The 22,785-nt window shown below is 33.0% G+C and overlaps 1 protein-coding gene across 1 annotated transcript in view; it reads left to right on the forward strand.

Annotated features, from left to right (window-relative positions):
* The first annotated feature begins 706 nt into the window (after window positions 1-706).
* Window positions 707-22,785, forward strand: part of LOC129220824 (transcriptional regulator ATRX homolog) — an 86,007-nt gene continuing 63,928 nt past the window's right edge. The window contains exons 1-3 of the mRNA XM_054855254.1: window positions 707-774; window positions 3,139-3,251; window positions 14,710-16,061. Coding sequence (XP_054711229.1) covers window positions 14,825-16,061 — 1,237 coding nt within the window. The 5' untranslated portion in view covers window positions 707-774; window positions 3,139-3,251; window positions 14,710-14,824. The remainder of the gene's footprint in view (window positions 775-3,138; window positions 3,252-14,709; window positions 16,062-22,785) is intronic.

Here is a 22,785-nt window from a genome sequence, read left to right on the forward strand (position 1 = left end):
GCAAATCATAATGCCTAATTTTAGATTTTTAGAACATTTAAGAAAATGTAGCTTTTGATAGTGAATTCAATGTTGTATTTAAATCACTTATTTCTTTCAGTGCTGTCTCTAAATATTGTAATTAAAAGATGGAGAGCAAAGATGTTACTTTGATGAACGGCGTTGCAGAGCCAGGGAAAAACACAAATACAGAGGGGAGTCTGAAAGTTCCAAAAGCAGAAGGAAATCCGAAGGCCTCAAAAGCAGAAGGAAATCATAAAGCCTCAAAAGATTCTGATGATAACCTATCCGAAGGCAAGTAAAATTGAATCACTTTTTGCTATACTACTGCACATTTAGTGAATTGAGCTATACAAAATGAGAGTGTTCCCAAAGTTCCTCAAAGCATTTTTAGGCACCCAAAATCTAGGTATTTAGAATAAAAGTTTCTTCAATATATTTAACTCTTTTAATAACAATTTATAATACTACTGCAGTTGTTGCACTAGAATAAGCAAACCAACACTTATAGCACAATAGCAAAAATGTTGTTTTTTGGGTTACATGAAACTCTTCATCACTGCATAAACTGGTGAGTGTCAGAACTGACGTCTCAAACTCGCATCGGGTAAAAATTACTGTTTGGTGTATTTCTGATTTATTTTTTATCTTATGTTAATTTCGATTCTTTAATTTTTGTTTTTATGAGCAATTTATTTTAAATTTCAGATACTGATCCTGATCCTTTGGTTGAGTTCCAGTTGAACAACTTTCTGCATAAATCTCAAATTTCAGGTAATATTTTTCATGAAAGGAAGAATGTAGTATTTTTCAGGGTGAAACATTGTTGGAGACGTAATCTGATTTTTTTTAATGATACGTGCATCATATAATTTATTATTGATCAATCTTCTCTAGTTTCTATTTAGAATGCTCCTTTTTCAGACAAAGTGTAGCATGAATTTTTTTTCTACATAAGTATCAGATGCAGAATATGAATGACGTCAAAAAGTTCCAATCTTTGAAGGGAAGGAGAACTACCTTTTTTGACTTTTCATGTGTTCTGTTCTAATTCTGTATGCATCAGCAATTTTTAATGTTTTGGGGCATAGGTCGATTTTATCTCCAGTATTCATTAACCGTTCGGTACGGCAGTTCGCAGAAGATAGTGTTCCCTCAGGACGGCAACTGTTACACGTGGACTGTGCACTCAGGCCGAGCCAATTTCTCCTGCTAAGCCTAATATGCAATTTCGGAAAGTACGTATACACAATAATGGATAAAATGTATACTTTAAGCAGAAATGAAACTGTTTTTAAAATATAATAAAATATATCAAAATTTCAATCATAACAAAAAATTGGATGAAAATAATTGATATTTAACAATAAATGCAAAATATATTGTTTTTTACAATAACTAAAAGTACCAAAATTAAACAATATATTTTCTACAAAACAGGAAAAATATTTGCGCTTAATATAATGAAATACTTGAAGAATATTGTAACAATTAATATTTTAAAGCCGCATGAAAAATTTCAAAGCACAGATAAATGCGCATTGAGCATTTTACACTCATACATAGTGTTACGTCTTTTATTCTGCTTTGAGCAAATTACACATCTCCGTCTAAGTTCTTTGCCTTCTTTTTCAGCGTATGATTTTCGAAAGTAACTACTGTATGAAGAACTCCAAAAAAAAAAATATATAGTTGTTTCAATGTGACCCAAAAGATCCATAAATGGATCAGTCATAAATTGAGATATTTCCTCCTCGGAAAGATAACGTGTTCACTATGGCTACCAAATGAGCATAAAAGTAAAACCCCTTGCTAGAATATTTCCCCTCCAATCCCATTATAAATGGAATCGAAACTAGAAAGAGCCACTTCAAAATGAGTATATGTTTCCCTTCTCACTTGCGAACACATGTTTATATTTTCTTTCACGAAATCCAATAACTCACAGACACTTGACAGACCCCATTCTGACGTCAGAGAGAGAAATACTAATGCAGGAGAGCAATCATTTGAACGGAACATGAATAAGTAACGTAACACCATCTAATAGTAAACATTTCCTTCCAAATCCAAAATGCAGATAAGCGTCGTTAGGCCCGCTGCGTACTACTTACTGTAACGCACGGATTCGTTTTTCATCTCTGAAGAACCACCTAGCGCTGACGCACAGACGCGGCGTCGTTCATTCCGAACAGGTAAAATTGGTGCCCTGTAGGACTGCTTGTTTGTTTGTTTCTGTCTTATTCAGGTATAGTTGTGCCACATAGAGGTGGAAGATAAACTGGAAGTGGAAATAGACCACAGCATTTTGTAATAGGTAGGATCAGTCAGAATGCGTAAGCACAGCAGTTAAGTTTTTTTATTATAAATATGAATAATGAAATGTTCTATAGAGTATTAAGTGAAGTTTTTTATTTCTGCTTCCACTTCATCCGCTATTTCTCTGATTCGCAACCATACCAAAAGTTCAAATACAACTTTTAATATCTGACTATGCTAAGTATGTGTTCATGTTAGGCCTTGAATTGCTACAGGCTTGTATTATTGATTTCTGTCTTTTGAATTTGATTTTCATACTCCAAAAATTTTAAATAAAGTTCAGCCCTTTAAACTTTCTACCTAGTGTTTTTTAAAGAGTAATGCTACCCTCTAATTAGAAATGGTTAATTTAATTAAGTTCAATTTACTAGAACTGTCTATTCATTCTAATGACAGGGGTCCACACTGAATATTGGTTTATGAAAGGGATTCATTGGTTATAAAGTTTGGGAAGCGCTATGGTAGACTAGACTTGACGCAAGACATTAACACTTACTCACGCCACACTATTGGCGTCAGAGAAACTGAGATGGCAAATGTGGGCAAGGGTCAAATTCTAAGAGTTGCAGCCAGAGTTGGTCATTTTCTCTCTGGCTCCGCAGTGCTAATTATGACATCATTTTTATTTTAAGGAGAGGATGCCATTGATTATTTGAGTAATGAATAACTCCATGTGTGTGTGTTAATTAAATAGTAATATTAATTTTTTTTTAATTTCCTTGGAATAATTCCTACACTAAAGTATTTTAAAACTTGGGCAGATTGAGTAATGAGCAAAATTTTCTGCATTAAAAATTCTTAGGGTCATTTGTCTTATAGATTTCGACATTCGAAATCACTTGGTTAGATGCTCTGCCTGTGGCAAACAGATAAACCATCATGAAGTGGCCAATTTTAGAAGACATCGGCGCTTGGGAGTCATCACATGTTGTGTGAGTAGTGTTTCTTTTTTCTTTTTTTTGAAATTTATTTTAAAAATAATTTACATTAATGAAAAAGGTAACCGACATTTAGTTTTCAAGATAAGTAGTAGTTTCAATCATCTATATTGCCAATACAATGTAAGTTCATATTGTATGAATTAGAAAAGCATTCATCATAAGATAGTAATAAAAAAGGCAAAAATGCATGAAAATAATTAGCATTGCAAATAATATAAAATTTAAAAAAAGCTAAAAATTACAGTCAATTTGCAATAACTCGAATCTAAGGGACCAAGGTTAGGGTGGCCCAAAATTTTTTTTTTTTTTTCAGTTATTGTTCTGGGCACTCTTTAATCTTTTTAGAATGGTGATTAATTAGCTACACCCAAAATTTCAACTCTGTATTCCCATTATAAGTTGATGCCCAAGAAACATGAAAAATATAAAATTTGAAGATTCTTCAATAAAAGGTTCAAATAAAAGTTAAGGCAATTGATTATTTTTTACTTTTTAAAATTATACTTTGATTTAGTAATACCTTTATAAATGTAGACTTTTATGAGTAACACAATATAACTGTAACAGCTAATCATTAACTTTAATTGCAACAACTAATCATTACCTGTAACCTCATATTTGCAATGTTTGTAAACATTAGTTTGTCAACATTTTGTGCATCATTCTTATGACAGTCTGGACCAAAGCTGCAATTCCCACGAGATTGAAAAAACATGCAATTAATAAGCTAGAAAAAATTCATAATCAAAGGTTACAGCTTAAAAAACATTCAAATCGTTCTTCACAAACTCAGCGAGAACAAGAATTTACTGTTCATGTAGATTTTCTCTTTGACATTGCACATTTAAATGCAATGAACATGATTAAAATACTAGAGGATAAAAAAATTCTTGAAGATCAACGCAGTGAAAGAAAAATGATTATTTCAGTGTTTGATAAAGAAATATTTTTGAAGAATGAAAGAGCTTTAAAACAAAAGAAAGAACACTCAGAAAGACAAGAAAGGGCTGCAACAGCTTCAACATCACCAGATTATTTTACAGAGGAAAGTTTTTCTACATCGTCGTCTAGTTGTGACGATGACACAGAAGATAAAGAATACAAGGTTAGTAGCAAAACAGTTAGCACTGCTACACCAAAAACAAAAGTTTTAATCAATACCCAAGTTATAAGTGCCTTAGATCGTGATAAAATTTCTGATTCTGAAGCAATGAGAATTATAGTGCCAATAGCAGCTGCTCTTGAAGAAGACCTTACATCGCTTTCATTTTCTCGTAGTAGTCTGCAAAGAAACAGGAAAAATGTCCGTCAAGAGATTGCTGAAGAACTAACGATAAATTTTAACCCAATATATCTCATCTTTGTTCATTGGGAGGGTAAAATTTTACCTGAAATTAAAGGTGAAGGAACTGTAGATCGTTTAGCTGTTACTGTGACTGGAAATGGTGACGAAAAACTACTTGGAGTACCAAAATTAACATCTGGTACCGGAGAAAATATTGCAATAGCTGTTTACAGCTTATTAGACCAATGGAACATTGTTGACAAAGTTCAAGCTATGAGCTTTGATACAACTTCAACAAACAATGGTCACATTAATGGAGCATGTACTATTTTAGAACAGAAAGTGGGGCAACAACTGATGTGGTTAGCTTGTTGCCATAATATGTTTGAACTAATATTAGCAAAAGTATATACTTTATGTTTAGGGCCATCCAATTCTTCAGAAATTCCTCTATTTAAAAGATTTAAACCTATATGGAATGGAATTGAAAGAGATAAATTTGAAATTTTGGAACTCGCAACCAATAGATATTTTTAGAGTATCGACGCTTAAAATTTATCGGCAGTAAAATTCTGGCCTAGAGATGATTACAAGGAATTGGTAGAACTCACAATGATTGTTCCAGGAAACACACTATCAAAAATACAATGGCGGGCAGCCGGCGCTATTTATCACGCAAGGTGGATGGTTAAACTTATCTATGGTATCAAGATATATCTTTTCCGTAATCAGAAAGATGTTTTTAAGCTTACTAAAAAAGAACAATATTACCTTGAACGTTTTGTAAAGTTTGGTGCCCTTTTGTACACAAAAGCCTGGGTTGAAGCCCCTTTAAGTACAGAAGCTCTTGCAAATGACTTGCAGCTTTGGAAGAATTTGAAAAAATATCAGTCAATTGATTTTAAAATAAGTAAAGCAGCCAGTGAAGTCTTAGAAAGACACTTGTGGTATTTATCAGATGAACTGGTTGGTCTGGCTTGATTTTCAGATAATGTCATTTCTTCTGAGAAAAAACAAATCATAAACAAGTTAGCTATCAAATCTGAAGAATCGAGGAAAGTACGTGCAAGTTCTGATGTTTTCAGCAACAAAAATACAGAAGAAATTACTGTAAAAGATTTTGCAACAGAACACACTGCTGTAATTTTTGAATGATTAGAAATTAATCAATCTTTTCTCAATTTACTACATGAAGAATGAAATGAAAACAAAGAGTATGTCAAAGGAAATAAGCATATAGGTGAGATTAATGTTGTAAATGATACTGCCAAAAGAGGAGTCAAGCTTTTCAAAGATTATAATAAATTCCTTAGATGAGGAAGAAAAGCAGTTTCTTCTGTAAGTAATAGAAAGAAATAGAAGGTATGTTCCATCAACTTCCACGAAAAAGGAACTTTTGAACTCAATTTTGAAATAATTCAAATCATTTTATGATAAAAATATATTTTCAAGTTTGCATGTGCCAGATTGTTACTTGATTTTTACTATTTGTAAGTTCAGTTGATCTAATCATTAAAAAGTAATAGTAAGAAGAATTTTCTTTTTATTTATTTTAAATATTGCACTGTCTTGTGAAGCCACAAATTTCGTAGGTTTTTCTTTAGTTAAGGTCCTTTGGGCACCACCTTCTACTTTAAGTACAGTAACAAAAATTCACTGAAAGTCTATTCTATAAGTCTAACATAATTAGGGGGTGCCCCGGTATTTTTATGACACTTCAATTTTTACCATAGTAACATGGGCCACCCTGACCAAGGAGGAACTTCGACTTATCGGAAGTTCGACTTACCGCTAGTTTCGGTTTCCGACATTTTAATATGAAAAACCATCGAATATTTTAATATGTATAATAATAACAGACAAAATTACAGAACTTAAAAGTTTTTAAGCACATTATGCGCAGTTTAATCAAAAATATTGAAAGAAAAAAATCAAAAGCATGGTTTTGATTTTGATACTGCTGGAACCACTTGAATAGAGCTGATTCTACTTCAGGAAAGGTGCACATCTTCATTTGTTTCAAATTCGGATTCATGGGTTCTACCACTTTTAAAGTTTCTCTTTTTCTTTTAATATCATTGACAGAGTACTTGCTTAGACATTTTTAATAGTAAAAAAAAGCTCACTTTATCTCTCAGGAACTTATCAGCAAATGGTCAAACTAAAGAATGAAGGAGAACACATCTTAACTTAGTCAGCCTTTGAATAAAGGTACAATCCGTTGACTTGACAACTTGGTAGCTTAAAAGCAAATTCATAGTTCAGCAACATGTCAAAGTGTAAACAGTACAGTACAACAAAAGAAAACAAGCTAACTCATTTCCAGGCCTGTAGCTCCTTTATCGCACATTGGCTCAACGGGTGATCTTGCTTTAGAGGTCTAATGTGCAGGAATTTCACCTCAAGGTGAATTAATTTTTTTCGCATAGTCACTTGGTTTCCTTTTTTTTTCATTCTTTCAAAATAAATTCCGAGTCATCTTGGAAAAAATTTCGAGTTAAAGGAAGTTAACTTCAAGATATTGAGAATAATTAGCATGGAATTAAAGACAAAGGGGACGGGACTTGATGAAAACTTCGAGTTATAGTAATATTTGAGTTATCAGACTTTGAGTTATCGCGAATTGATTGTATATAAATAATTAAAATATTTATGTACAAAATCAAAATTTAATAGTAACGACCAATGAACAAAATTGATTTTTTCCCCTCATTCTTAAAGGAAAAAAAAAATCCTCTTTTAAGTCTAGAAATAAAATTTTTTATTTCATGAAAAACGCAAAAAAATAAGAGTTTTGAACATAATTTTCTGTTTCTTCATGAAATAGACAAAAGTAAAGCGATTACGTATTAAAGAGTGAATTAGTGCCAGAACACACTGGAATGTCCCTTCCGCTAATGCTGCTCTAAAAAAATTAGTTCTGTTTTCCAAAAAAACTAGCTACCAGGGTGGCTAGATTAGTCTCCTTCGGTGACTTGTTCAACCTGTCTTCAACAGTGTACTTGGGGGGCTTCCCCTCTTCTTGCTGCCTGATGTTCTTCTTTACCTTTTATCTTACTGAAACCCAGTTTTGTTACTTTTTTTAGATAAATGTTTCTCAAGAAGGAAAGAAATGATGACTTACTGTTATTATTTTTATACTAAAATGCGATTTTTGCGGCATGCAGATTGAAACAAGATCAAATGTAAACATTACATCACTAGATGACATCAATTGGACGACTTGTTCAAAGAAACTGGTTTGAGTTAAAGTGTTCCTTGTTTTTTTTTTCTTAACCATGTGTATTTCTTCAATGTTTTCATGTTTAGCAACAGCTGTAAATTGGTTTGCATAAATGGTACGATTCTTTCCTTCTGCACGTGGGAAGAATACTTTGTAATGTCTCGCGTTTGTGAATTCGTTCTCTCTCTCTCTCTCTCTTTTTTTTTGTATGTGCAGTTCAGTTTGTGTCGTCATGGTTTTGGGTATAGTAGTATGAAGCACTGAAAAAAAAAAAAAAGCTCTGGCCTAAATTCTTTTTGAAATGCGTTGTCGTTTGTCGACATCGTAATGTAAAAATTTTAACTTAGTGGCTCGCTATCTGGGTGATGTGATGGATGTGAAGAATATTTAGTGTAAATTTATTTATTTTCTTTTGAACTGGTGCATTAATTTTTTAAAAACTTACACATGTTTGAAACTAGAAAGGATATTTTTTTTCTTTGGAACTTTTTCTCAAGTGCTCAATTTACAACTATGTAACTCTGCTGTAATTTCTGTCAAGGTATAACCTTCACTCAGTAATACAAAGAACGTCGCCCAGTCTTGCTGCCTGTGGCAATACATTAATTTTCAGAGCAATGCACCTGTAATTTTACCTGAAATTATTTCAAGAGCAACTTATTCCTCCCAACTACTAAGTCACTTAAGTCACATCTGCTTTAAGTAGAGGAAAAAAAATATTGGCAGCTTGCCAGTAGCGGAATATGAGATTGCTCGGCAAACTTTGGAAAAAGAATTGCTGATGGGAAAAAAAATCTGAAATTTTGAAGCGAATGAAATATTTTTGAAAATTGAAATTTTAACTAATATCCCCACTGGTTAAAGTCACAGAAAAAGAAAATCAACCTAAACATGACACCAGAAAAATTAAAAATCTATCAATGCCTATTTTGATCATTAATTGTCTGGTGTTTTCAAAAAGTTCAGTGGGCATACAGGGATTGATCCACACTCGAAGTGTGTGTGTACACTTTGCCGCACTTTCACAAACTTCCGCATCCTAAAAGCAGCCCTTTCATAAAATCCCACATCATAAAAACGGCCCATTTACAAAAATTTGCATCATAAAAGTGCTCTTTTACAAAATTCCTTTATCACAAATTATTACCCAAGTGTCAAATTATTACCACCAGGGTTTCTTAATTTGTTTCACAATCGGAATCCTTTTGAATGTCGACTTTTTTTTTTATGGAATCCCTGTTTTCTCATCAATGACATAGTTTGCATACATATTCTAGTAATGGTTTATTTTCAATAAAAGTATTTTTTTGTTTGAAAAAAATATTTTTCTTCTTGAAAAAAAGTAACTACAAAATTAACACCAATTTCTCTAAACATCTACAATTTGTTTTAAACGTATTTTTTGAAGTTTTAACTTTAATGATATGAGTGGCACCTATTTTTGCTATGACACATCCTTAATATTTGGCTTTATGAATGAAAGTTGCATTCTCAGATCAGTTCAGTTTAAATTTTGTGGTGATAATTAAATTTTGCTGACAGATAAATTGAGAACATAAATTTAGTTACCAATCAAAAAAGTGCACAATCAATTTTGTGCCGATTGAGAACATTTATCTTTTAAATTGCACCAGAATTTCACAGAATGTCATTGGTTTAAGTTTCTGGCTCAATGAACGATCAACTGCCATTTCAATTACTAAGTTGTATTCTAGAGCTGACATAATTGAAGGCCATACATTGAGAATAAATGGCTATCTACTATATCAATTGTAAAAAAAATATCCACTATTGATATTTTTTCAGCCCTTCATTCCAAAATTATGAATTAAACACTTCAGTCGAACCTTTGAACGTTTTTGGAAAAAAAAAAAAGCAAGTATCATGGAACCCTTGAGTGATCTCAGTGGAACTCTAGGGTTCTGGGGAACACAATTTGAGAGATGCCGGTCTACGCTGAAACTTCTGTCGCGTATCTTACTCCCTGTTGCGGAGAAATATGAAGGGGGGGGGGGAGGCAGAGCCACCTGTCTGGCGGTGATTGGTGACTAGAAAACTTTGGGTGTCCTTCCTTACCGTTTCATGGAGAGCGCTAAATGTTTAAACTTTAGGACTCGTTTCACACCAAGGCACAACTATTTCCAAATATTTCTAAATGAATATATATTTTACAGAGTAGAAAAGTGCGCCTAGAAAGTCACATTTCAACCATGATCGAATGTGGCCATAGAACAGTAGAATTTTCTGCCAAAAATGCTCAAAAATCAAGCGAATTGACACTCAGTCATAGATTTCGAGTTCTAAAATATATATCTATACATATAATAAAAAAAGATGTTTGTGTGTGTGTGTGGTGTGTGTGTGTGTGGCGCGCATCCCGGGAAAACGGTAACGCCTAGAAAGATGAAATTTGGTATACAGGTGCAGTTTTTGCTGAAGATGTGCACCTTGGGCTTCGATTTTTGATATTTTGATTAGAAAAAAAGTTATTTAATGTTTTATGTGATTTTTAGCACTTTTTCGTACTTTTTATCTCACAGACCCCAAACCAATCGCACCACACAAATATTTTTTGTACTGTAGGGTAGGAAATTTAATTTTAAATATGATTAATGAAAAAAAATTTGAAAACAGAGCAATTTTTGTATTTTTTACACATTTTTGGAAAAACCTTTAATTTGCAGCTTTTCCTGGGTTTTATTTTTTTCTAATATCATCCTGCGAGAAGTATCAAAGCCTCATTTCTAAAATTTAAGTTGGTAATAGTAAAAACATTTCACCCTCTACAGAAGAAAAAAGTTCTTAAAAATACGCAATAGTTTTTTTTTTACAATTTTTTTTAATGCTGAATACATCATGTCTCCTCACGCATCGGTCGAAAAAAGCGATCTTCAATCTCTTATGCTTGTGACGTCACTACTTGGATTTCGATTCGATATTTACGATGGAATCTTAATCGCAAGCAATGTTAATCTTTTTTTTTTGCTATATAGCTTACTTCTACATTTTATGACGTAATGATCACGTGTTTTTTCCAGCAGCGCTTGCTTTTTTTTCTTTCCTTTTTTTGTTTTATTTAGGAATTGCATTTATTTCTTTTTCCATCCCCCCCCCCCCAAACTGGACCTTTTGCTGTATCTATATTATATTACATTTCATAGTTGTGTGCATTTAATTCAATAAAAACAGCGAGATTTTTTCATCTTTGTCAAACGCTACTTTTTGTACACTACGGGGATTTTTTTTTTTTTTTGTTCTACTTAAATAAAAAAAAAAAAAAAATCAGTTTTTTGAGTGATGTTTGTTTTTATTAGGAAATGACCGGGAGGTTAAAATAAGTAGAGATGGATAAGAAAAATTAGAGATAGATCGTAATGGTAGATAGCCGCCGAAGGCGGCAATCTAGGCGTAAAAATGTGAATGGCACAAAAAAAAAGAGATAGAGATGGATTGATTAATACTGCTGCTTAATTTATTTAACCAGCCGCCGAAGGCGGCAAACTTGAAGTAAAAAGGTAAATGACAAGTTAGCCAAACAGCCGCCGTAGGTGGCTGCTTGCACAGAAAGGCGAATGGCGTAAGAAGGTGAACCAGCTGGTCGCCGCAGGCGGCTAGTGTTAAATAAAATTTTACGGATAAATGTTAAAATGTAGTAAATTTAGCTATTTTTTATGTATTAGCTTCCATTCTTAACGCATATCAAAAATCTGATTGCATCTGCTTTCAAAAAACTGGCTGGTTTTTTTATTATGTGATTTTATCACTTGGAAATTAATAATTCCCTTTTTTTACTTCATATTGTGTAGTTGAAAGGTTGCACACACATCATTTTGTAGCGCTAACTCAAAAGTTTTACTCCATTTATATCCGAGTCGATTCAAGCGAATATCACTTGTATAAATTACGATTATTAACAGGGTTCATACAGGTCATGGAAATCCTGGAAAGTCATGGAAAAAAATAAGCAAATTTCAGACCTGGAAAAGTCATAGAAAATTTAAATTTTCATTCAAAGTCATGGAAATTTATTTCAGATCATGGAAAAATGTCTTGGGCAAAGAGAAAGTAAAAATAGCTAAAAGAGCATTAAAAATCTTGAGTGATTTAAAAGTGTTGCACATAAAAACTATTTAAACTGGAAAATTGAACAATCCCGAAAACAAATCTGAATTTTGAAATCTCATTGCATCCTCTTCTGTAACAGCCAGTCTTTTTTTGCAATGTGATTTTAGTGCTTGGACATTGCTCATTTTAAATTTACCATTATTTTCAACACTGTTGATGTTGTAGATTCTGTAATAGCGAACTTGCACGTTCGTGATTTCTCCCACTCAAAAAACGCAATTCCATTGCATCCGAGTTTGTTTCCATCACTTCAAAAACTTTATTATTAACTTTAGCAAAGTTTATCTTAATTTGTTGAAGGTTTTAGAAAATGAAGATCTGTAGTCAGGCGATAGAATCCGGAAATAGGGGAATTCTAATACTTAAAACAGTAATGCCAAATGTACGGCCCACTTAATTAATCCATGCAACCCACTGCTACTTTCAATGTCAGGAATTAAACACTATGTTCTAGAATTTCTGAACCCATTAATTTATATACACTTGAAAATTTGCAAATGAAGTAAACGAGTACATTTGAATCAGAAGATTTATTCACTGCTGATTTTTTTTTTCTTCATATCTGATGTAGAAACATGAATTTACTAAAGAATGTGGCTTTACTTTGAAGAATCAAACTACTGCCAAATTATGTAGGTGATTAAATGTGCTGTTAACACTTAGGCAACTTTTGAAGCAAATTTATTAAAACTTAGTTCAATCATTCAGTTTATCTCATTCAATCTTTGTCGCATTCATTATCATTCTGCCTGTTGGACATTTAATTATCATTATATTCTATTCACTGTATTTTTACTTTATTTAAATTTATATGATAGAGACCAGAAATATTGTGTGTTTGTTGGTATATTGCATGTAGTTTTGCCTTAGTCCTTGCTTAGAAGCGGTATCTTATCTCTAAGAGTAGTTTAGTCTTTGTATGTGTACACTGATGTTTTTTCAATCACAAGTAAGTGCTTTGATGAGATAGTGGCATTCACATAGAAGTTTTGCAAATGCTTATTTCCAAAACTTGGCAAGTTTGATATTAAATCCTACTATTCTTTTCATGCAAGAAAGTCATGAAAATTTTATTGAAGTCATGAAAAGGTCTTGGAAAAGTCATGGAATTTTTTCATCCAAATAGAGTATGAACCCTGTATTAAGATTTTCACCAGTGTTTATCTTAACTGTATAAAGTTGGTCTAAACAGTTTATTAAGGACATCTAGAATAGCGATAAGATATGGGTGTATTTTTGAAAAAAAAAAAAAAAAAAAAAAAACACCATCAAATTGTAATTTAAATGTTTGCAATAAGCATTTGTTTCCAAAAAAATATGTACTTTTACTGACTTTATTCAGTATTTACAGTGGTAATAAGCCACTTTAAAAGGCTTTAAAAATTAACAAGATGCCTCCATTTCTACTCACATTTTGAGTTTTATTAAAGCTATTTATTTTTGAACTGATAGACAACACGTTAATCAATCTAAGCTGTCAAATGATATTTTATTGTCTGGTAGAGTAAAACTGAGTGGGAGTAAAAACCTCCCGCTTTAATTTGCCAAGTAAATCTCATTTTTCTCCTTCAAAACTCCTCCACAGCTCCTTCCTTTTTATTTCTGAAATAGAGTATGAACCCTAATAGTTTTTGACAGGAGATCCTTTAGTTCTACTTTCTCATAACAGTCCCTGCATTTCTGTGCAACATACCAAATTTTTATGCCTGTTTCTGGATTAACAATGTTATAAAAACTGCCAGTTCTTTCATAGCTTTGAAGAAATCATATTTTTTTCAAAATTTCATCATGTTGAAATGAATTAATGTGCTTATAACAAAAGTTTTGTCTCTCTTTCCATGAATTGCGTGCTTAAGCTGAGCAGAGCCCTTTTACTGGCTTGGTGTAGTCACGATACAGAATCGTAATCAGCCTGTTTATGGTAAATGTGAAAAATAGTAATAATGAATAAGAAAAAAAAAAATAATAATAACATCTATTAAGATTTTTGAATATTGAAAATAGAAGTATGTTACTTGCAGGTTAGTAAAATTTTTAAAACTGCTGATTGTTAGTGAATTATGTTATGTATTGAAATTTCCCACAGCAGCATATGGTCGCCTCAGAGCAACAGTAGGATGTGTGTGTTATTTCTGGGAATAGATGTCTTAGTGTTGCTCTGAGGTGATGATATAAACGTAGCATCACTATCAGTGGCGCTCACAGGTAGAGGGTCCAAGGGGTCCGCCCGTCCCATCGCCCTTGAGGGTTTTTTTTTTATTGACAATAATCCTATTTATGTAATACGTAAAATAATTCCAAGCAAAGATAACAATAATTTCAGATTTAATAAGTGCAAAATGAAATATATTTTCTCTCTTCCTTTCTCTGCAAAATTGAACTGTATATGAACATAATTTGTTCTATATTGATGGTTTAAATATAGCTGTTTTTATTTTTACTTATGAGAAAGTAAATACATCCATTCTTGTGCTTTCTGGTATAATAATTAAGTATTAGCTATTAATAAATTTATTTCATTAACTAATGCTAAGTAATTATTCAATAATTTTTTAAAATTGTTTTTTGTTCCCGATAATTAATAATATCGTAAGAATATGTTTAAATGTGTGTTGGAGTGGATATGAGAATGGTGTCTTTCATATCCACTCCATGGAGCTTGGTGCTGAACTTTCCATCTTGGACCCCCCCCCCCCCCCCCTCCTCCGAAAAATTCCTGCATGCGCCACTGATCACTATTATATATTTATTCTTTTAAGAGTGAAACACTGTACTTTTAAAATGACTGACTCAGTTGCATTCAAAAATATTTTCAGGAATGCCATGAGTTTTATGGAAGTAGTGAATTTTCTCAGGATGAGTCTGGAGTCTATAACTACTGCAGGTGGTGTGGACAAGGAGGCAAGCTGATTGTTTGTGATTTCTGCCCGAATGGCTTTTGCAGCACAATGCATTCGGCGTAACTTTGGACGTGCCGAGGTTTCTATTACAGAACAGGAAGGATGGAAATGTTACTGCTGTGACCCTGAACGCCTCAAGCCCAAGCAAAGATATTTCCGACTCCTCAAGCAATTTGGGAAACGTACAAAGAGCAAGAAGGAGAAGAAAGTGTCTTCTATTTTACCCAGTAATGTTAAAGATACAGAGTCTCCAGCTTGGATGCAGCATGCCTTTCAGCAAATTGACACAACCTGTATCTCCCTCCAAAAGAAGATGAGCAAGCTAAAAGAAATAGAATCCACTAGGTCAAAGAGCTTGTACCATGTTCTGAAAAAAATGGACGATATAATGAGCCAGCATAAGAAAGAATTGAAATCTGTAATGAAGGCAGTGACAGACCACTACTCCAAGTACCTATCAAAACAGAAACAGAAAGCAGAAGGTACACAAAATGGTTTTGACTCTTCCTCAGATGTTGTTGAGATCCCCATTTCTAGGGGAGGCTCAGAAAAGGTCAAGAAATCTGTTTCAGAAAAGAAGGATCTCAAAACAGAACTCTCCTGCAGTTTGGAGGAAGTTAACCAAAATGAACATGATGTGAGTGTTACAATTGATGACCCGGTGGTAATTGATGATAAAGTATCTGATGACACTACGGTATCTAATATCTTGACTAGTACTATAGAAAAGGTCACCAGAATGATAGACAGTAATAATGAGCAGGCTAAAAGGATGATTTTCGAAAGCTCTTCTTCTGAGAATGAGTCAGAACCAGTGAAATCAGTGGGTGCAGCCCGCCCTGGACCAGCCAGTCGTCGGCGTCTGCATTTCTCCCCTTCAGAAAAAAGCATTTTTTCACCTGACATTTCTGATTCTGAGGGGGAGGGTGTAGTGTTCGGTCAACCGAAATCCTCCAAAAACTCTGGTAAAAATCTTTTTAAAAGCCGTGTGGTTCAGGAATTGGACTATGATGATCCAAAATTAATGATGAAAACACAAGTGGTTTTGGAACGTTATGAGGAGCTCGGTTCTTTTGCTTTGGACCACTCGGTTGTTCAAACAACTGGTTCTAAAGCAGAGTCTCTCGTAAAATCAGAAGAAGAAAGAAATTTGGAACGACTGGAGCGAGTGATTGCTAACCTGGAGAAGTTTCCTGAAATAAAGAAGAAGGAGAAGAAAGATGACATGCCAGGTGGAGCAGCAAAAATCTCTAAGTGTAAACCAAAAGGTATGTTTTCCAAGGGAAATTTCTCAAATGGTGGTTTTTATTGAGTGATATGTTGCTTAAAAATAGAAAATGTAATTCAAATCTGCATATTCTTTCAATTCTGCCAACCTGAAATCCACAATTGTTTAAAATGCACTCAGATTTAAACTTTGACATTTATAAGAAATAAAATTTGTACTGCAATACATACAAAGTAGAAAACAAAGGTGGGAAAAACATTATAAATGTTAAATGTATAAAAGAAGGAATTCCTTCTATATTAGCTTTTATTTTAAGGTTTAATATGCATAAGTATAATTGAAATTGAAATGTAATATAATTATTATTCTGCTATATGCTATACTTTGCTATTACTGGCTTCTATGCTAACTTTTTGGAAAACCTCTTATTGATCTATTATTTTAAAGACTCAGTTCACCATTCACATTTTGTAAAATTGTTTTTGCTTAATATGCCTAGAATTATTTTATCTAGTTTTACAGTGGCCCTAAAAGATAAGAATATGAGTCATTGACCAAAACCAGTCTAAATCTCATACAAATTGACAAAAGTATGAACTAAATCATATTTGCAAACCTTGATTTTTGGAATAGTTTCATTAGGTATTATAATATATTTTTTTATTTTCACACGTAAGTAATGTTTTTTTTTTTTTTTTTGAAAGTTATGTTGATAGTTTTGCAATATGAATGTGTTAACAAATCAATCACCTAAAATCAACAAAATCCTAAAAATCTACAAATTTGCTTGATTCCAAGTTGTGTGGAGTTGAGAGAGTTGACTGCACTTACATGGACACTCAATTCATAAAATATTTAGGGAAAACTGGGAGTTAATAACACATATAATGCATTTTATACTCTAAAATGGCTAAATCTTATGTTCTTTAAATCTATTCGTTTTTTTTTTTTAAGATAGTACAAATGTGTCTATTCAGTGAAAAGAACTTGAAATCATCGCTATTTTTTTTTAACAAGAATTAGATTTATTTTGATATAATACATTCTTTCCCAATAGGTCTTGACTCTGGAGTCGAATGGGACTTGCCAAGGGTCTAATCAGACAAATAAATTAAACTATTGTTTATGAAATCAATGACACATTTATTGCTTCACAAAAAGAACTAAATACACAAACCACTATTGGTAAGGTTCACTTGGTTAATTCATAGTGAACTGTATGTTTAAAAAGGTAAATTGATTAAACGTAGGTAGAACACTTTTTATTAAGTAACTAAAACATAATGTGTAACCAAATCTTGATGCACATGCACCGGTTCTTTAGGTAATGACTGCCGAAGCAGAATGTGCAAGCCTTTTAACAACTGCGATGGCGCCACATGTGCATCACTTCTAGAATTGAGATGTAACAACTATTTTGTAATGTGTTTTAAATGGTTTCTCAAAAAGCTAATCCAAAATGTACCTCGCAGTGTGACATGGTCAATAATAGATGGTGTTAACAGTTTTAACATCATTCGCTTCATAAATTCGTTCTTGTCTAGTCCAGTTTGGCAGTTTTTATTCCATTCATTAGGCATGCGTATTTCTAAGGCTCTTGCTCATTGATTTGTCAATTTTCTATATTCAACAGCTGTTAACCCATGATGCATTTTAGAGGCAATAATCAAATGAAGCAGTGAGAAGCAAAGGGATGTAAGTGCCAAATTTTAAAATTTCGAGATAACCTGTATTCATGATAGAATAACCTCTCCTGTGTTTTGGGAACAAGAGATAGTAGTTTTGATTGGTGCTGATGCACAGCATGATTTAAAAAAAATCAATGGAGCCTACCTGGTCCAGGTTTGTACAGGTCATGTAAATCCTGGAAAGTCATGGAAAAAAAAATAACAGAATTTCAGACCTGGAAAAGTCATGGAAAATTGAAATTTTCATTGACAGTCATGGAAATTTATTTCAAGTCATAGAAAAATGTCCTGGACAAAGAGAAAGGAACAGTAACTAAAGGAGCATTAGAAATCTTGAGTGATTAAACAGTATAGCACATAAAAGCTATTAAAAGTGGAAAATTGAACGATTCAAAAATCAAATCTGAATTTTGAAATCTCATTGCATTCACTTCTGTCGCAGCCGCTTGCCATTTTTTGCGATGTGATTTTATTGCCTGGACTTATTTTGAATTTTCTTATATTTTCAACACTTTTTATGTTTCATATTCTGTAGTAGCAAAATTTCACGTTCTTAGTTTTGCCACGCCCACTCAAAAAAAGCAATTCAATTGCATGCGAGTTCGATTCCATCACTCGTAAAAACTTTATTATTAAATTTATCAGAGATTATCTTAATTTGTTGAATGTTTTAGAAAATAAAGATCTTAAGTCAGGCGATAGAATACAGAAAAAGAGGAATTCTAATGCTCTAAAACAGTAGTGCCCAACATACGGCACGCAAAACTAATCCATGCGACCCACTGCTACGTTCAATGTTGGGAAATAAAAGTGTTCTGAAATTTCTGTACCTATTAATTAATATGCATTTGAAAATATGCAAATTTGTAAGCAAAACAAATATACTTTTGAATCAGAACATTGATTCATTACTGAATGGTATTTTCAAAAAAGATCTGATTTGGAAACATAAAGAACTAAACTATGTGGCTTTATTTTAAAGAACCAAAATACTGTCAAGTTACGTGGATGATTAAAGGCACTGTTGACACTAAAATGTAACTTTTGAAGCAAATTTATTGAAACTTAGTGATGACTCGTTCAACCTTTGCCCCATTCAATATCATTCTGCCTGTTTTTGAAAAAATATCAGACATTTAAGCATCATCATATTTGCTTCACTGCATTTTTACTTTACTTAAATTTATATGATGAAGACAAATAAGAATAGTTTAGTTTTTTAAATGTGCACTTATATTTTTCCCATAACGAGTAAGTGCTTCAATGAGGCTGTGGCATTCATATAGACGTTTTGCTAATGCTCATTTCTAAATATTACCAAGTTTGAGATTAAATAGTGCTATTCTCTTCGTGTAACGAGGTCATGAAAATTTTCATTGAAGTCATGAAAAAGTCTTGGAGAAGTCATGGAATTTTTTCATCCAAATAGAGTATGAACCCTGCTGGTCTGATTCAAATTGTTTTTCTTAAAACTTTTAAAAAGTCCACTTACATCTCTTTGCTTCTCACTGCCGCATATGTTTTTTACTGTATTATAGTGAAATCCCGTTACAACGAAATTTAAGGGACCGCATATATTGTCCGTTGTAACTGGAATTTTATTTTAGTGGAATTCAAGCACTTAAATCAGGACTTGAAATTTGTTTTGGGGCAAAATATAGGACAGTAAAATCCCTCTAATGCGGACTAGACAATTTTTTTTTTGTCCACAATAGAGGGATGTTTGCAGGACGGGTTTAATAATGTTATTGCCTTGGAACCGGGGAATTAAAAATTGTCCCCATAAGAAGGGTGTCCGTCAGGAGGGGTTTTACTGTACTAGTATCCCTGGTAGGTACTGCTTTACAACTGAATTTAGGAAAAAAATCAATGAAAGCGTACCTAGGATCAGAACTTCAAATGCGTTTTTCTCAAAACTAAAAAGTCCACTTACATCCCTCTTTGCTTCTCAATGCCTTAAATATTCTTTCAAAGATGCTTTATGTACAGATGTAAATACCTGATTTAAAAAGCATCTAGGGTTCAAAAGAGTTTTCCTTTCATCAGTAGTTTTCTTAACAATAGCTAAGTGTCTAAACTATGTCATCTTTTTTTGCCATGTTTTTCAGCAACAAATCTTATGGGAAAATTGTCCTTCAGCATTTTTTATTGCTTCTTTCATTACTTCATCAGACATCACTTTCCTATCAGTTTTCTTTTCTTTTACTCAAGGCTAGAGATGTAAAATTTCCGGAAATTTTGAAATGGTGGAAAAAAACAGATTTTTTACCGGTTTTTTTCGGGGAAAATTGGAAGAAATGGAAAATTTGATTTTTTTATGAATAAAATTAGGGTTTCTTAATAGCTCTGTGTTTCTTGGAACATATAAAGGGTTAAGCATTAAGAAATATATGCTATCCACAACTCTGCTATACAGAAATACACAAAAAGGTAAGATTAATTAGAACAAAAAAAAAAAAAACTTTTTGTTTTATAACTGAGAGCTTTCATGATCAAACACCAGAAATAAGTCAAGTCGTCATTCAGCCAATAATATTGGGTAATGTGTGTCTAATCATAACGATTACATTTTCTATTTTAGATTGCCTTTGAAACTTGAAGTATTAATTGAAATTTTCGACTTTCAAACATGATTTTTTTTTAAAGAAAAATAATAAAATGTAACATTACTGTCTGAAAATGAAAGCTATTGAGTTTTGATTTTTTCTAATCCAGTCTCAGGCCAAATCAAAACTAAATTGGTGTTTCTTAAGCTGAACCAAAACTTAAACTACAGTTTCAGGTTATTCATACGGCTGTGCTAAGCTCAGTAGTAAAAGTAGTCATACCAGCACTTTTGAACAAATTTGAGTTATTATAACCAAGTTGTTCTCTGATTCATATTTTACTTAATAAATAAGATGTTTTAGGATCATTTGATCAAGAACTATTGTTTTGAAATTTTTTTTTAAAAAAAAAGACATCTGAATCAAATATATGGAAGAGCCAAACTTTAAAATACAACATCTCAGCTTGAGCACAGCTGCAAAATCCCCTTTTTTGCTTAGCACGGCAGTATACAAGGTGCGGCAAAAAAATTATCGGACAAAAATTGTATCATCAAATGGAAGAAAGGTAATTTCATTTTAATGAGTACCTAATTAATTTTTGTTTCTAACTTTATTAGGAAATGATATACAATATATTACCTAGTTTATGTATTATTTTTCAGTTTTCTTACAATTTTAAGCAAACTACCTGCTATTTTAAGTTGTTTAACCAAGTAGAACGACAGTTCGTTTGCTTGTTGTTCCTCGACAAACAGTATTCGAAACGGCATGCCGTTTTAAGTGGCTTGGAAATGATAGTCAGGAATGTGTACAAAAACAAACAGTGAACATTTCAGTTAATATCGTCAGGTCATCCAAAAGTGAGTTCAATGAAATCCTTGGATTTCCACGAGAGAAGTTGTTCGTAAGATGGAAATTCGTGACCGATAAGTGGGACTAAGGGAAAAACAGCTCAAACAGAAATTTTACGAGTTCAAAAAAGTTCAGGCATTTGTATGACTCCAAAGATGCCAGAAACATTTGAGACGGGCCGCATGTCCACGCTGGAAAAGATACCCTTTCACTGATTTACCGTTCAACCGGCTCACATCCCCCAGAACCATAGGATTTGGTCTGTAGACACTCCAAGCACCTAAGAAAGTGTTAGATATTCCCAAAATCCGAAGTCAGGCTTAGTCTGAGATGGAATCAGCACAAGCGACAAAAAATCTCTAGTTTTTTGTGAATGAGGGCCGTAAAATGAATCAAAAAGTGAACCAGAAGGACATTTTAGAAGTTATCGTACTTCTGTGGGCCTAAGAGCACTTCAGCATTGTAGAGACTGGACATTTTCCTTTAACTCCACACTGATTCATATGGCCTAAAAGACAAGAGTGGTGCAAGGCGCATTGTTTTTGACATGATATCTCTAGAGTGAACGCTCTACTCGCTCAACCTCAATCCCATTTATTACACTGTATGGCCTATTTTGGAGTCAAAGGTCTACCCTAAACACACATCAAATTGAACTCTCTAAACCAACTGCTTTATAGGGAATAGGATTGTTTAAAGGACTTGCTGCCCTTGAATGAAAATTTCAATAAGCAGTTGCATCTCTGTATTACTGCAAAAGGCTGCTAGTTTGAAACCTATTAAATTTATTGATTGCTAAAGGTCTTCTCATACTATTATTTTTTGTGTTTTGTTAATTTATTTGTTTTTAATAGAGTTTCATGGAAATTGCTTGCCCGTTTTTTTTTTTTTTGCCGCACCCTGTACATTTGGTTCGCACAGTCAGCAGAAACATAGTTTGAGATTAAAGTTATGCTTGTTTGTTTTATGAAGAAGGAAAATAAATTCTTCACTAAGGTTATTTGTTTAAGCTTTTTTGTAAAAGGTATTATTAAACATTTTTTGATCTATATGCAAATTATATTGTCATACAACAACTTGCCAACTTGCATTAATGTTAGACAGTATTTTAACATAAAACGGGGGGGGGGGGGGAATTATATCAGAATTTAAGCATGAGAAATTTCTAATCACGTTTTGCTGAAAATTTCAATTAAAACCCTGAAAAGTTGAAAAAATTTATTTATTTATTTATTTTTTTCAAAACGTTTTTTTTCCCGTTTTTTTCGGAAATTTTCCGGTTTTTTTCCAACTGTTTTCATCTCTACTCCAGGCATTTAAAAAAATGTCCATGTAAATAAGTTAATCATAATACCAAATTATGAAAAGCATTAATAAAATCATTTCACATCAGTGATGCCAAAAACTCAGTTTTTTGTCTCTAATTTAGTCACTGATATGGGTAAAATCTGCCTTTCATCCATTCAGTGAGTCGTTAAAATGAGTATCAAACATGCTTTGGGAACTAAACACTGTAGGTTCTGCATTGAGCTGACCACCTAACTGGACTGCCTTTGCACTCCAGAACCATTGGTCATGAAAACTGAGGTGGGCACTTGGCCCCCATGGGCTGTTGCTGAGGGGGAGAGGGGGGGGGGCACTTCGTTTAGTTTTTGATATGTTTAAAAAAGGAATA

Source organism: Uloborus diversus, chromosome 4 (genome assembly GCF_026930045.1).
Source record: "Uloborus diversus isolate 005 chromosome 4, Udiv.v.3.1, whole genome shotgun sequence".
Lineage (NCBI taxonomy): Eukaryota > Metazoa > Arthropoda > Arachnida > Araneae > Uloboridae > Uloborus > Uloborus diversus.